Source organism: Armigeres subalbatus, chromosome 1, assembly GCF_024139115.2.
Source record: "Armigeres subalbatus isolate Guangzhou_Male chromosome 1, GZ_Asu_2, whole genome shotgun sequence".
In the NCBI taxonomy this organism is placed as follows: domain Eukaryota; kingdom Metazoa; phylum Arthropoda; class Insecta; order Diptera; family Culicidae; genus Armigeres; species Armigeres subalbatus.
In genome coordinates this window covers 176,351,794-176,364,070 of record NC_085139.1, presented here as the reverse complement: position 1 = coordinate 176,364,070, position 12,277 = coordinate 176,351,794, and the positions used below count along the sequence as shown (strand labels likewise).

Genomic DNA, 12,277 nt, shown 5'->3' with positions numbered 1-12,277 from the left:
TGTTCAAACTAAAGCAGCTACACGTACAGAAGTTTTTGCTTCCAAATTGTACATAGAAAATTGAATCAATAGAAATATTGAAACGTGTTTAAAAGCAATAAGCGTATATCCAGCATATGTATCTAATATTCGTTTTTTCGTATATGCCGACTCGAAAAAAAGACACAACACCATATGAAGATCTTCTGATCAAGAGTCCGTCAAACAAATTGACCGCGCTCCAATCAATTGTACACTATCGCAGTGCAACCATAAATTCCGATGGCTTAGCAGTGTGCTTGCGTTCAAAACGTTCAACTGTGTGCAAATATGAAGCTACAAGACGGTGGACTGGCTCAAGAATTCACGCGTAAAGGTTTGGGCAGGTTTACGAAGGTCCCAGTAGACCCGTGAAGGTGCATGATGTGCATGATCCTCAAAGATCCACTAAGAAGGGCTACTAAGGTATGCTTAGTAGAACGAAATATCGTGAAGGACTATATACGTCCCCAAAGGTCTTTTATGGTTTGAACATCCTGGATGTCCTTGAAACTGGACTGTGGGATTGTCCAACGCTGGCGACATCGCTATGAAAAGCACAACAGCAAACAACGAAGGTGGCGATTATGACAGCACGAATGCTGGACATACGGATTACAGCTCCAGACTTCCAGGAAGTCCAGAAAGAGATCAGCCAGCTGAAAACACCAAAGCGATGGAGATCAATCAACTATCAAGGCAGCCACTAAAACACGTCGTTGAGGAATTAAATGAAGCGTTGCACAAGGCTTCAAAACTGAGGTCCTACCGGAGGTGCTTCTAAGGCCATTTTATCTGACAGTACATATTTTGAAAAAAATCTGACTAGAACACGTTTTTCATCAAAAGCAGAACAATCAACTCGTTGATTGACACTCGTAAATTCCTCAAAATTTGATCCAATTTTCTGTGTACTTCTATCTGTCTTTACAAATCAACCCAAACCCTCCTAGTAAGGGCGCCACACGTCGCTTTGTTTGGCATTTTGCTGCTGCTCTCGATTTATCTTCTCCCCTGAACTACACCTGCGTAATTTTGTTGCGCCCTCCGTCAGAACCGTCAGACTGGACACACTGTCCGTGCATGGTGACGCCGGTGATACTTCCGGAGGACTGGGTGAACGTTTCGTCGACGTCACCGAGGGTGACGTTTTTCTCCGGTCATCGTCCTCGTCGTCGATGGCGATCGTTTTCCGCGGTGAGCATTCCTCTTCGTCTTCGCCGTTGCTGGAAACGACTGTGATGGAGCGTTTGTTTCCGTTGTTTTCGGTACTTTTCGGCGAATCGAGGCTGTCTTTGCTGTCGTTGTTTGGCGTGTTGTTGTTGTTGTTGTTATTGTTGGCAAACAATGATTGTCTGAACCACGGAAGCTCCTGGTAGTTTCCGTACAGTTGGTTGTAAAGCCAATGGTTTGGCTGTGGTATGAGGGGATTTTGGAAGAATAGTTGCGCAGCCAGGGCATGGTTGAGAGGATGAGGTTGTTGCACGTGTGGTGGATAAGGGCCAGAGGTAAACGATCCGTTTTGAAATATTTCCAGACCGCTTTTCATTTTGGCATGGTTTTTCTGAATCAGTGAAGTAAAAGCTCCACCCAGTATGGGACTGCGCCGATCGCTTTCCACTGGACCGTTACTGCCTTGATCGGAACCGGTGACACTGATCTGATCGTTGTCGTCATCCAAATCCTCGCGATCGTAGTCTGCGTCTGAGGGTAATTTCGGGTCACCCGTATTGGAGGAGACACGTTGGTTGGCTTCGTTGGAAGGATTCGGTGAACTCTTTGGACTAGTTGTACTGTGAGGATTGCAGTTGTTTAGTGTGTTGTGCACATCTGAAAATTGAATGAAAAAAACAAACATTTTTAAAAAGTGTTGGGTTTAATAATGATATAATAATGATAGTAGGAATGAATCCATCTCAAGCCCCTGAAATATGTTTTTGACGTAAACTACGTCTAAGGGGACTCAGATGCAGGGTCTAAAACGGAAATTTCCAAATTCGAGACCGTCACGAAATCAGGAAAGATTTCAAACGCTAATAGCGTTTTTATCTTTCGATGGATTTTCGACATTTGCTTATCAATCGATTCGGAAACTCTCCAGCAATTTGCCACTTCTATTGATACTATTGATTATCAACGTTAAACTCTTGAAAATGTTATTTCTTTCCAAATCGGGTGAAAAATTTAAAAATAATCAATCCCGTTCATAAATCCCCAACACGGACATCAGATTGCAGTAAGGTACGGGCCTTTTTCTCCATTGGTTCGTTTTCCCTGTGTATAAAAGGCCCTTGTTTCGCGTGCACGCGTCATTTTTATTCTGGATGTCACAATCTCCTTTTCGCGACATCTCGAACGAAATGGCTCACGCGCGCAGAAGAGCTGCTTTCTTGTAACCAATCAAGTTAATCTGTAGCCACGCCCCTTTGGTGAACGGGATCACTGGCACTGGAGCCATCTCCCTCCGATGCGCGCTCGTGATTCTGCTGCGGACCGCAGGCAACTTTATGACGTTGCCAAGCAGTTAATTTTCACTTTGAAAAAAATTCGCTGCGCCTCAATCTTTCTTTGTTTAGAATGGTGGCCCTGAGAAGAACCGATCAATTCCAAATAATTCATATTTCGAATCACTAAGAGCTGTCGACTACGCCCACACGATCCACGACACAAGCTGGAATAAAATTCGCTCAGCAACTCCGCCGATTCTGGGACCGGTTTCCGCAACATTTCAAATGTAATACCTCGCGCGCGGGCTAAAGCAGTTTTCTAATCTTTTTGCCTTTCTCGTATACTAAGTATACGGAAAGGCTATAGAACTGCTCCAAAACCGAACTTTTTATAGAAGGCTCGGAGACCCATAGTGTTATATACCAATCGACTCAGCTCGACGAATTGAGGTGATGTCTGTATGTGTGTATGTATGTGTGTGTGTGTGTGTGTATGTGTACAAAAATGTGAGACACGTTTTTGGGCATTTATCATTATCCGATTTGCTCGCAACAAGTTGCATTCGACGCGGAATGCAGTCCCATTGGTTCCTATTTAAAATTAGATCGATTGAACTTTGCGTTTCGGAGTTATGGCCAAAAAACTGTTTTTACGTGCAAAAAAAAAGCAAAATGCTCCATTCTAGATTCGAACTCGTGATCTCTTGGTCGGGAAGCGGCTACTACACCACAGCACCATCAATACACATAGCATGTGACAAGATACATACAAATATAAATCATCGAATTGGGCATATATTCATTACCTCTATAAGCATCAGAGTTTATCCTGCTAGGGTACCGATTCCTATACTGGAAGTATTAATGTATCGAGAAAAGAAAATATTAGCTTTTACCGTTGGTTATTGAAATATACAGTTTCAATACATTAACTTAGAGCAAGATTGCCGGTGGTGAGTATAAGCCGTTTGGCAGCGCATGCAATATCATTACTTGACACTTTTCCGGTCGCTACTAAATGCCCTGCAACTTTCCCGGTCGACTGGATGCAAGGTATCTTAGTTAAGGTGCCCAAAAAGGGTGACCTGACTGTATGCGATAACTGGCGAGGCATTATGTTGCTGTGTACCGTTCTCAAAGTTCTGTGCAAAATTATCCTAGCCCGGATTCAGGAGACGATCGATGCGACTCTCCGGCGGCAGCAAGCCGGATTCCGTGCCGGAAGATCCTGTGTGGACTATATTGTCACGCTCCGCATCATTTTGGAGCAGGTCAACGAATTTAAAGAGTCCCTTTACTTGGTATTCATTGACTACGAAAAAGCTTTCGACCGTCTCAATCACGAGAATATGTGGGGCGCCCTGAGTTCCTGAGAAAATCATCGGCCTCATCGAAGCACAGTACGAGGCCTTTTCGTGTAGAGTGCTGCACAATGGGGTCCTGTCCGACCCTATCCGGGTCGTAGCTGGTGTGAGGCAAGGATGTATTCTATCACCGTTACTGTTCCTCATCGTAATCGATGAGATTCTGGTAGATGCGATTGACCGTGAACCAAACCGCGGGCTGTTATGGCAGCCTATAACCATGGAGCACCTAAACGACTTCGAATTGGCTGATGATGTTGCACTACTCGCGCAACGGCGCTCTGATATGCAGAGTAAGCTCAACGACCTTGCCGATCGCTCCTCCTCGGCAGGTTTAGTCATCAACGTCAACAAAACCAAATCGTTGGATGTAAACACGGTGACTCCTTCCAGTTTCACAGTAGCCGGGCAACCAGTGGAGAATGTTGAAAGCTTCCAATATCTTGGTAGCCAAATGGCGTCGGACGGCGGTACCAAGATCGACATAGGCGCACGGATCAAGAAAGCAAGGGCTGCCTTTGCGAGTTTAAGAAATATCTGGAAAAACAGGCAGATAAGTGAACGCACCAAAATACGAATTTTCAACTCTAACGTGAAATCTGTGCTGTTATACGCTAGCGAAACATGGTGTGTATCAGTGGAGAACACTCAACGGCTGCAGGTGTTCATTAACAGATGCCTGAGGTATATAATTCCGGGCCTGGTGGCCTCACAACTGGATCTCAAACAACGAGCTCCATCGTCGTTGTCACCAGAGGCCGATAACAACAGAAATTCGGGACCGGAAGTGGGGCTGGGTCGGCCACACTCTACGTAGGGGCGGAAGCGAAATCTGTAAGCAAGCATTAGACTGGAACCCAGCGGGACATCGCAGCAGAGGCAGACCCAGAGGCTCATGGCGGAGAAGCCTCAATAAAGAAATAAAAGAAGTCGACCGAAATCTAACCTGGCAACAGGTTAAAGCGATAGCCGGGCATCGCTCAGGATGGAGATCTTTCAAGTCGGCCCTTTGCACCACCGGAGGTGTACAGGATCCATAACCTAAACTAAATGCCCTGCTAAAACAGTAGCGCAGCGGACAGGTGATCAAATTTGGTAGCGCGATAACAGCGCTGCTATTTGATGAACTATTAACCGTCACCTGTACGGAATGCAGCCACCAAAATGATAACCGAAAATAGTAACCAGAAAAGCGAAAAGAGTGACTAAACTAAAATGACAGCGCTGCGAGGATGATTAAAACACTCAAGCCCAGTAATGATGTTCTAATAGATAAACTATTGAAATCGCTTGGATACGCTGTTACTTTGATTGAGATAAAAGTAGATTCACTATTGATTCGAGGATGTTAATGCAAAATTGGTATAATTGCATAATTACATCCAAACTAGTAGACACATACGTGTATAATAATGGGAAGTATCAATAAGAACCCCTCAGGTTACGGGTGCCCTATGCAAATTACTAAATAGTAATTTGGGGTGACTTTTTTACAATAGGATATCCGTTCAATAATCCTCTTCTCTGCTAAACGTTAGACATAACTTTTCTCACGTCTTATTGCTATCAAGCGCTAAGAAAAGCACAAATACCCTATATAACAGCCTGTAAATACTCCTCAGTCCTCATATAGCAATTTCAACAAGCATCGTGCTTTGTTAACACGTTCAACGCTCTCCCGTTCGAATGCGCCTAAAAGAAGGAATGGCAATGTGCCGTCGCGCAGTGGTGGTGGTTTAGTCATCAACGTCAACAAAACCAAATCGTTGGATGTAAACACGGTGACTCCTTCCAGTTTCACAGTAGCCGGGCAACCAGTGGAGAATGTTGAAAGCTTCCAATATCTTGGTAGCCAAATGGCGTCGGACGGCGGTACCAAGATCGACATAGGCGCACGGATCAAGAAAGCAAGGGCTGCCTTTGCGAGTTTAAGAAATATCTGGAAAAACAGGCAGATAAGTGAACGCACCAAAATACGAATTTTCAACTCTAACGTGAAATCTGTGCTGTTATACGCTAGCGAAACATGGTGTGTATCAGTGGAGAACACTCAACGGCTGCAGGTGTTCATTAACAGATGCCTGCGGTATATAATTCGGGCCTGGTGGCCTCACAACTGGATCTCAAACAACGAGCTCCATCGTCGTTGTCACCAGAGGCCGATAACAACAGAAATTCAGGATCGGAAGTGGGGCTGGGTCAGCCACACTCTACGTAGGGCGGAAGCGAAATCTGTAAGCAAGCATTAGACTGGAACCCAGCGGGACATCGCAGCAGAGGCAGACCCAGAGGCTCATGGCGGAGAAGCCTCAATAAAGAAATAAAAGAAGTCGACCGAAATCTAACCTGGCAACAAGGTTAAAGCGATAGCCAGGCATCGCTCAGGATGGAGATCTTTCAAGTCGGCCCTTTGCACCACCGGAGGTGTACAGGATCCATAACCTAAACTAAATGCCCTGCTAAAACAGTAGCGCAGCGGACAGGTGATCAAATTTGGTAGCGCGATAACAGCGCTGCTATTTGATGAACTATTAACCGTCACCTGTACGGAATGCAGCCACCAAAATGATAACCGAAAATAGTAACCAGTGCGAAAAAGAGTGACTAAACTAAAATGACAGCGCTGCGAGGATGATTAAAACACTCAAGCCCAGTAATGATGTTCTAATAGATAAACTATTGAAATCGCTTGGATACGCTGTTACTTTGATTGAGATAAAAGTAGATTCACTATTGATTCGAGGATGTTAATGCAAAATTGGTATAATTGCATAATTACATCCAAACTAGTAGAACACATACGTGTATAATAATGGGAAGTATCAATAAGAACCCCTCAGGTTACGGGTGCCCTATGCAAATTACTAAATAGTAATTTGGGGTGACTTTACAATAGGATATCCGTTCAATAATCCTCTTCTCTGCTAAACGTTAGACATAACTTTTCTCACGTCTTATTGCTATCAAGCGCTAAGAAAAGCACAAATACCCTATATAACAGCCTGTAAATACTCCTCAGTCCTCATATAGCAATTTCAACAAGCATCGTGCTTTGTTAACACGTTCAACGCTCTCCCGTTCGAATGCGCCTAAAAGAAGGAATGGCAATGTGCCGTCGCGCAGTGGTGGTCCCCCATACAAATGCTCGACTAAACCTACGATTGCGCTTAAAATTTAGCAACAGTAATTTTGTAACGCTGAATTCATTTTGAAAGTCACCAGAAATTTAATTTACCAACAATTAACAAATTGAGGAATTATCATTGCAATGTGCAAAATTAAAATAATATCAGCTTCACGAAAGAACGATTTGTTTTGGGTTTTGTCTGGGTTTCCGCCACTGTGGATCGGTCGGCTTAACCATCGTAGCATCAGCCAGCGGCAAGCCGTGCTTCTGTTCTATTTTTACGCATATGCATGCATCATTCTTGAGGCGTTCAATCAGCATATGGGAGCGCAGCTGATGTGCGGGAAGACGCGGGACGCATGCGCATTCGCTTCAGCCTCTTGCCGTCGGATGAATATTGCCGAAGGAAGCATCACCAACACACATCGCATTGCGTGCGGCAATGTTCTATTTTTAGCTCAGCTGGGTAGAATGTTGATCCGAGCAAATAAGATTTGGGGAAACTGGTTCATGAGTATGTATTACGGAAAAAAAGAAAATTTTGTTTAGCTCCGCGGAAATAACGCGCAGAGGGAAATCTGGTCTCAATTCCTTGGATATAGCGTCAGCTGCACCATAAACTCGCAAGCTTCTAATTTTATTGAATAATTATGTCTTTTCTATTCAGTAAAGCATATTTTCTTTTGTGCATTGAAGCAATAGAATATAATTTCCTACTTATGTTTACTGTCTATTGAAACTCGGTGGGCAAGTTTGATTACTGCCAAGATAAATCAAAAGCTATTTTGTTTCTGCTAACAATCATTAAAGAAAACTGTTGAGTACATATCGATTCTCAACGTATGTATTTATGTTTCATTTCCTACCTCCATCATCTAAAGTTCAGACCTGAATTCTTTCAAATATTCCAAATAATCAGATGGATTCAATTATAGAAATGCCATGAATATAAATATAAACAATACACAGCATTAGGTTCCATTGATTATTAGCAAGGAAAATATTAAATAATTTTTTTTTAAAGGCGCTTGAATTTTCTAGTATTCAAATTTTTTCTTGCAATGCGTATTATACTACACACCTAGAAAATATGAGTTTTGAAAAAAAAAGATGACTTACACGAGGATCGAACATACATCTCCAGAATGAGAGCCTATCAGGTTACCACTGAGCTATCTTTGTTACTCGAGTTATTAGTGTTCGAAGAACAAGATGCTACGCGATTTGCAATAAATAAATATTTCACTACATCAAGCCATAGGCTGCTTGTGCATACGTGCGGTAACACGCAGGGGCTACTGTCTTTGGTTCGGTGGCATATAATCTGAACCGATAAAAGTTTAGTTATATCGGAATATAAGTCATGTTCAGGATTTGAGTCAAAACGGTACGATTGAGTTTACGTCAGGTGCTTTGTGTCATTTCATTCAAATAAGTCACATGTAATATTCTTATTGTTTTTGGTGCGCAGGGAAGCAGCTTCATAATCAATTTCAACATTTTATTTTGAATCCTCTGTAAATGCATTCTTCCTGGCGTTGCAGCAAATAACCCATATTGGCACAGTATATGTAAAACATGGCTGGCCTAACAATTAGTTTGTAAATCAAACAAATATTTTAAGATCTTGATTTTCTATGAATATTCACTTACTATATTTGTACCTTTTTGCTTGCATACCTTCTGTGTGGTTTTTGATAGTTAATTCATTCATGCTATACATAAGTCCTAAATCTTGGACTTCGCTAGACCAAATAATTGGAGCCCCGTTCATAGTGACAGCATGTCTGTTAGAAGAATTCAAATAAAAAGCACTCGGATTATGTAGGAGAAAATGAGTTTTGAAGGCTTCGGAGAAAATTTTCTATTTTTGGAAGTCAGTAGAAAAAGTATTCAAACTTTTCTATAATCCATGTAGGCAAGTATGTTTTAGATAATTTAATAGTCTTAGTTCGATCATTGACAAACTACAATGACTCATTCCAGAGGTTAAATGTCAAAACGTGTTAAGGCAGAGTTCTAGTGTCATTATAGTCATTACAGTCATTATCCGATTTACTTGCATTCGACGCGGAATTCAGTCCCATTGTTTGCCATTGAAAATTAGATAAATAGCTCATTCCAATCCAGAGTTGTGACCAACAGTGCTTTTTATACGCAGTTACCTTCTGCAGCATTAAGACGGGAACGGTTGTGTGGTCTGCGTACCGGCCTACCGACCACTGTGTTCATGGTTGGAAAGCGGTCTACTGCACTTAATTTTTTTTAAAGATCATGCGCAAGGCAAGGGCTAATTCAAAATTTCATAACGTAAAAAAACATCGAACCAAGTCTGTGACTTGTTTGTAACATTTCCTTTTTTCTACCCACCCCCATCTGTGACGCATAACGTTTTACTAAAATTTAACAAAAATTGGGCCTATTCTACGAGTCGAGTGACGATTTATTTAGTAGTTTCTTTTTTATATTATTTCATTATCATACATGTTACCTGTAACAGAACTAAACAACCCCCACCAAAAGATATTTTAGTTACTAGATAAAGATTGTCGCTTCGCTTCCTTTGTTCTGCTGTCCGGAACATGTTGGGTACCAAGCTGTCAAATCGTATGGATTTTCCTCCTTTGACATTTAGCTCCCCTATCCTCGCCAGCAAAAGATGTTCCGGACAGCGACGACAGCGACAAACTTTATCTAGTAACTAAAATATTTTTTCTCTCACCCCTAGACTATCGCCCTCAAATTGTAGATGAAAGAGGGTCACAAACGTGAATTTACAAACTCATCCTCCTCTTTCTCTTCGTCGTTTCCGTACTCATGTGAACTGCACGTTCTGCCACCGCTCGGGCCCAATGCCGATGTGAGTTTCTTCTGCGAATCGGACAAGAAATTGGAGCAAATTGGTCCTAACCGAGCATCAGCAGGAACGTCCGGATGTTGTCTGGAGACAGAACTTTCTCTTGAATAGGAACGACACGTTCAGTTCCCAAGACGGAGTACCCCCGAGCTAGATTGCAGCGCACGTACAAGTCGTAATCCTTGACGATCCTGTCAATCATGTCCGATGTGCTGACGCCTTCCGTTTGCTTGGTCGCCACAAACATTCCGCGGGGTTTGGTGTTGGCCTACACATCGTTGCAATCCTCAGAGCTGAACGGGATCTTGTGGGCCACGAAATTGATTTTATGCTTCAAGAAACTTGTCATCCAGCTCCCGGGCGTGTCGCGAATGATCTCATACACGTAGTGGAACTGCCTGGACTGCTTCGTAACGCTTGTCGACGTTCATGTTTCGAGATGCTGCAAAATATGTAATTGAAGAATAAATAATTATCAAAAAATAATAATATTTAACTCACCATAAGCAGTTGTTCTTGTCCAAGTCGGATGAATTAAAGAAAATAAAGCTTTAGTACCTAAATATAAGCAAAATTTCAGCAAAAACTACAAAAAACAAAAAAAAAATAAACAAGAATCCTATGGTTTTGAAAATAATATTAGTGCTGTCCAATGAGAGCTCGAAGTAGCTCGAAGTCTCTCCCTGTCCTGCTCATGCTCATTTGTTGACAAAAAAGAACGAGCAGGACAGGAACAACTTCGAGCTACTTCGAGCTGCTCATTGGACAGCACTATTGAGATTGACAGATGCTTGATTGAACCGTCAACTTGCTAAAGGTCCACACTACATAGACGCGCGAAATTGCCGGTAAAGCAGATTGTTTTTTTTTTAATTCTATAATTTTACCGTAGAGCTCCGCTCATTCGACACTCTTGAATTTTTATTTAACTTGAATTTTCTTAATATTGTCGCGCTTATCTTTTTTTAGAGTGCTGCGGCGGTCTTACACTCGCAGGCTCGACCGCGAACGGTACCTAACTGTCAAATCGCATGTATTTTTCCTTCATTGACATTTAGATCCCATAACCTCGCCAGCAAAACATGTTCCGGACAGCGACGACAGCGACAATGTTTATATTGTAACTTAAATATCTTTCGACAACAATCATTGTCGAATGAGCGGGGTCTTACAAAGCAAAAATTAAAGTTTTTTGCCTTTCTCGTATACTAAGTATACGTAAAGGTTATATGATCGCTCCAAAAACAAACTTTTTATAGAAGGCCCGGAGACCCATAGTGTTATATACCGATCAACTCAGCTCGACGAATTGAGGTGATGTCTGTGTGTATGTGTGTGTGTGTGTGTGTGTATGTGTGTTTGTCTGTGCGCACCCACCCAAAAAAATGTCACTTATTTTTCAGGAACTTATCCTTAACCGATTTACTCGCAGCAAGCATTCGACACAGGATACTCTACCATTGTTTCCTATTGAAAATTGGTCAGATTGGACTATGGGCTCGGAAGTTATGGCCAAAACACCTATTTTTATAGAAAAATTGAGTAAAAAAATGTCACTCTATCTTATCCTTAACCGATTTACATGCAACAAGTTGCATTCGACGCAGGATACCCTCCCATTATTTTTTTTATTGAAAATTGGCCAGATCGGACTATGGGCTCAAGAGTAATAGCCAAAATACTATTTTTATAATGCACGAGAAAGGCACCATCACCGCTAGGTGGATTAATCTGGGTTTTCTTTATATACATAAAAATGAATTTCTGTCTGTCTGAACCTTATAGACTCCGAAACTACTGAACCGATCGGCGTGAAAATTTGTATGCAGAGGTTTTTGGGGCCGGGGAAGGTTCTTAAAATGGTTCGAGACCCCTCCCTCCTTTGGAAAGGGGGGCTCCCATACAAATGAAACAAAAAATTCTGCATAACTTGAGAATTAAGCAGAGAATAAATCAATTTTAGGCGAAACGAAGTTTGTCGGGTCTGCTAGTAATCAATAAAGATGGCCCATTAGTCCCGCCTCTTTGTTGACGGTATGAGTGCAATTATTGTGTAACCGTAACGATCACCAAAGGGGCGTGGCTACAGGTTTATCTTGATTGATTACAAGAAAGCAGCTCTTCCGCGCACGTGAGCCATTTCGTTCGAGATGTCGCGGAAAGTAGATTGCAGAGCTTCTACCAGAAGTTTTATTCTCAGATTAAATTTTCTTGTCTGAAGTACTAATGATTGGCTACCATCAGTGAAAGTAGCTCTTAAGTCACAACTTGAGGTGAGATGAATTTTGATCAAAGCAAAAGTAGTACTTAATTGCTTTGTTTTGGCAGACTGTTTTCCTTCGGTTGAAGAATCACGAGCAGAACAACGGGAACCACAGCGACAATCTTTATCTTGTAACTAAAATATCTTTTGACAGTATCGATCCGAGCAACGGCCGTCGGTAAATGGTTGACAAGAATTGAA

At 42.1% G+C, this 12,277-nt stretch overlaps 1 protein-coding gene across 2 annotated transcripts in view; it reads right to left on the bottom strand.

Moving 5' to 3' along the window:
• Positions 1–233: 233 nt before the first annotated feature.
• The window catches only part of LOC134205553 (segmentation protein Runt), a 208,248-nt gene continuing 196,204 nt past the window's right edge, over positions 234–12,277 (bottom strand). For both annotated transcript variants that reach the window (XM_062680879.1, XM_062680881.1), the window contains exon 6: positions 234–1,848. In XM_062680879.1, the coding sequence (XP_062536863.1) occupies positions 968–1,848 (881 nt within the window). In that variant the 3' untranslated portion in view covers positions 234–967. The remainder of the gene's footprint in view (positions 1,849–12,277) is intronic.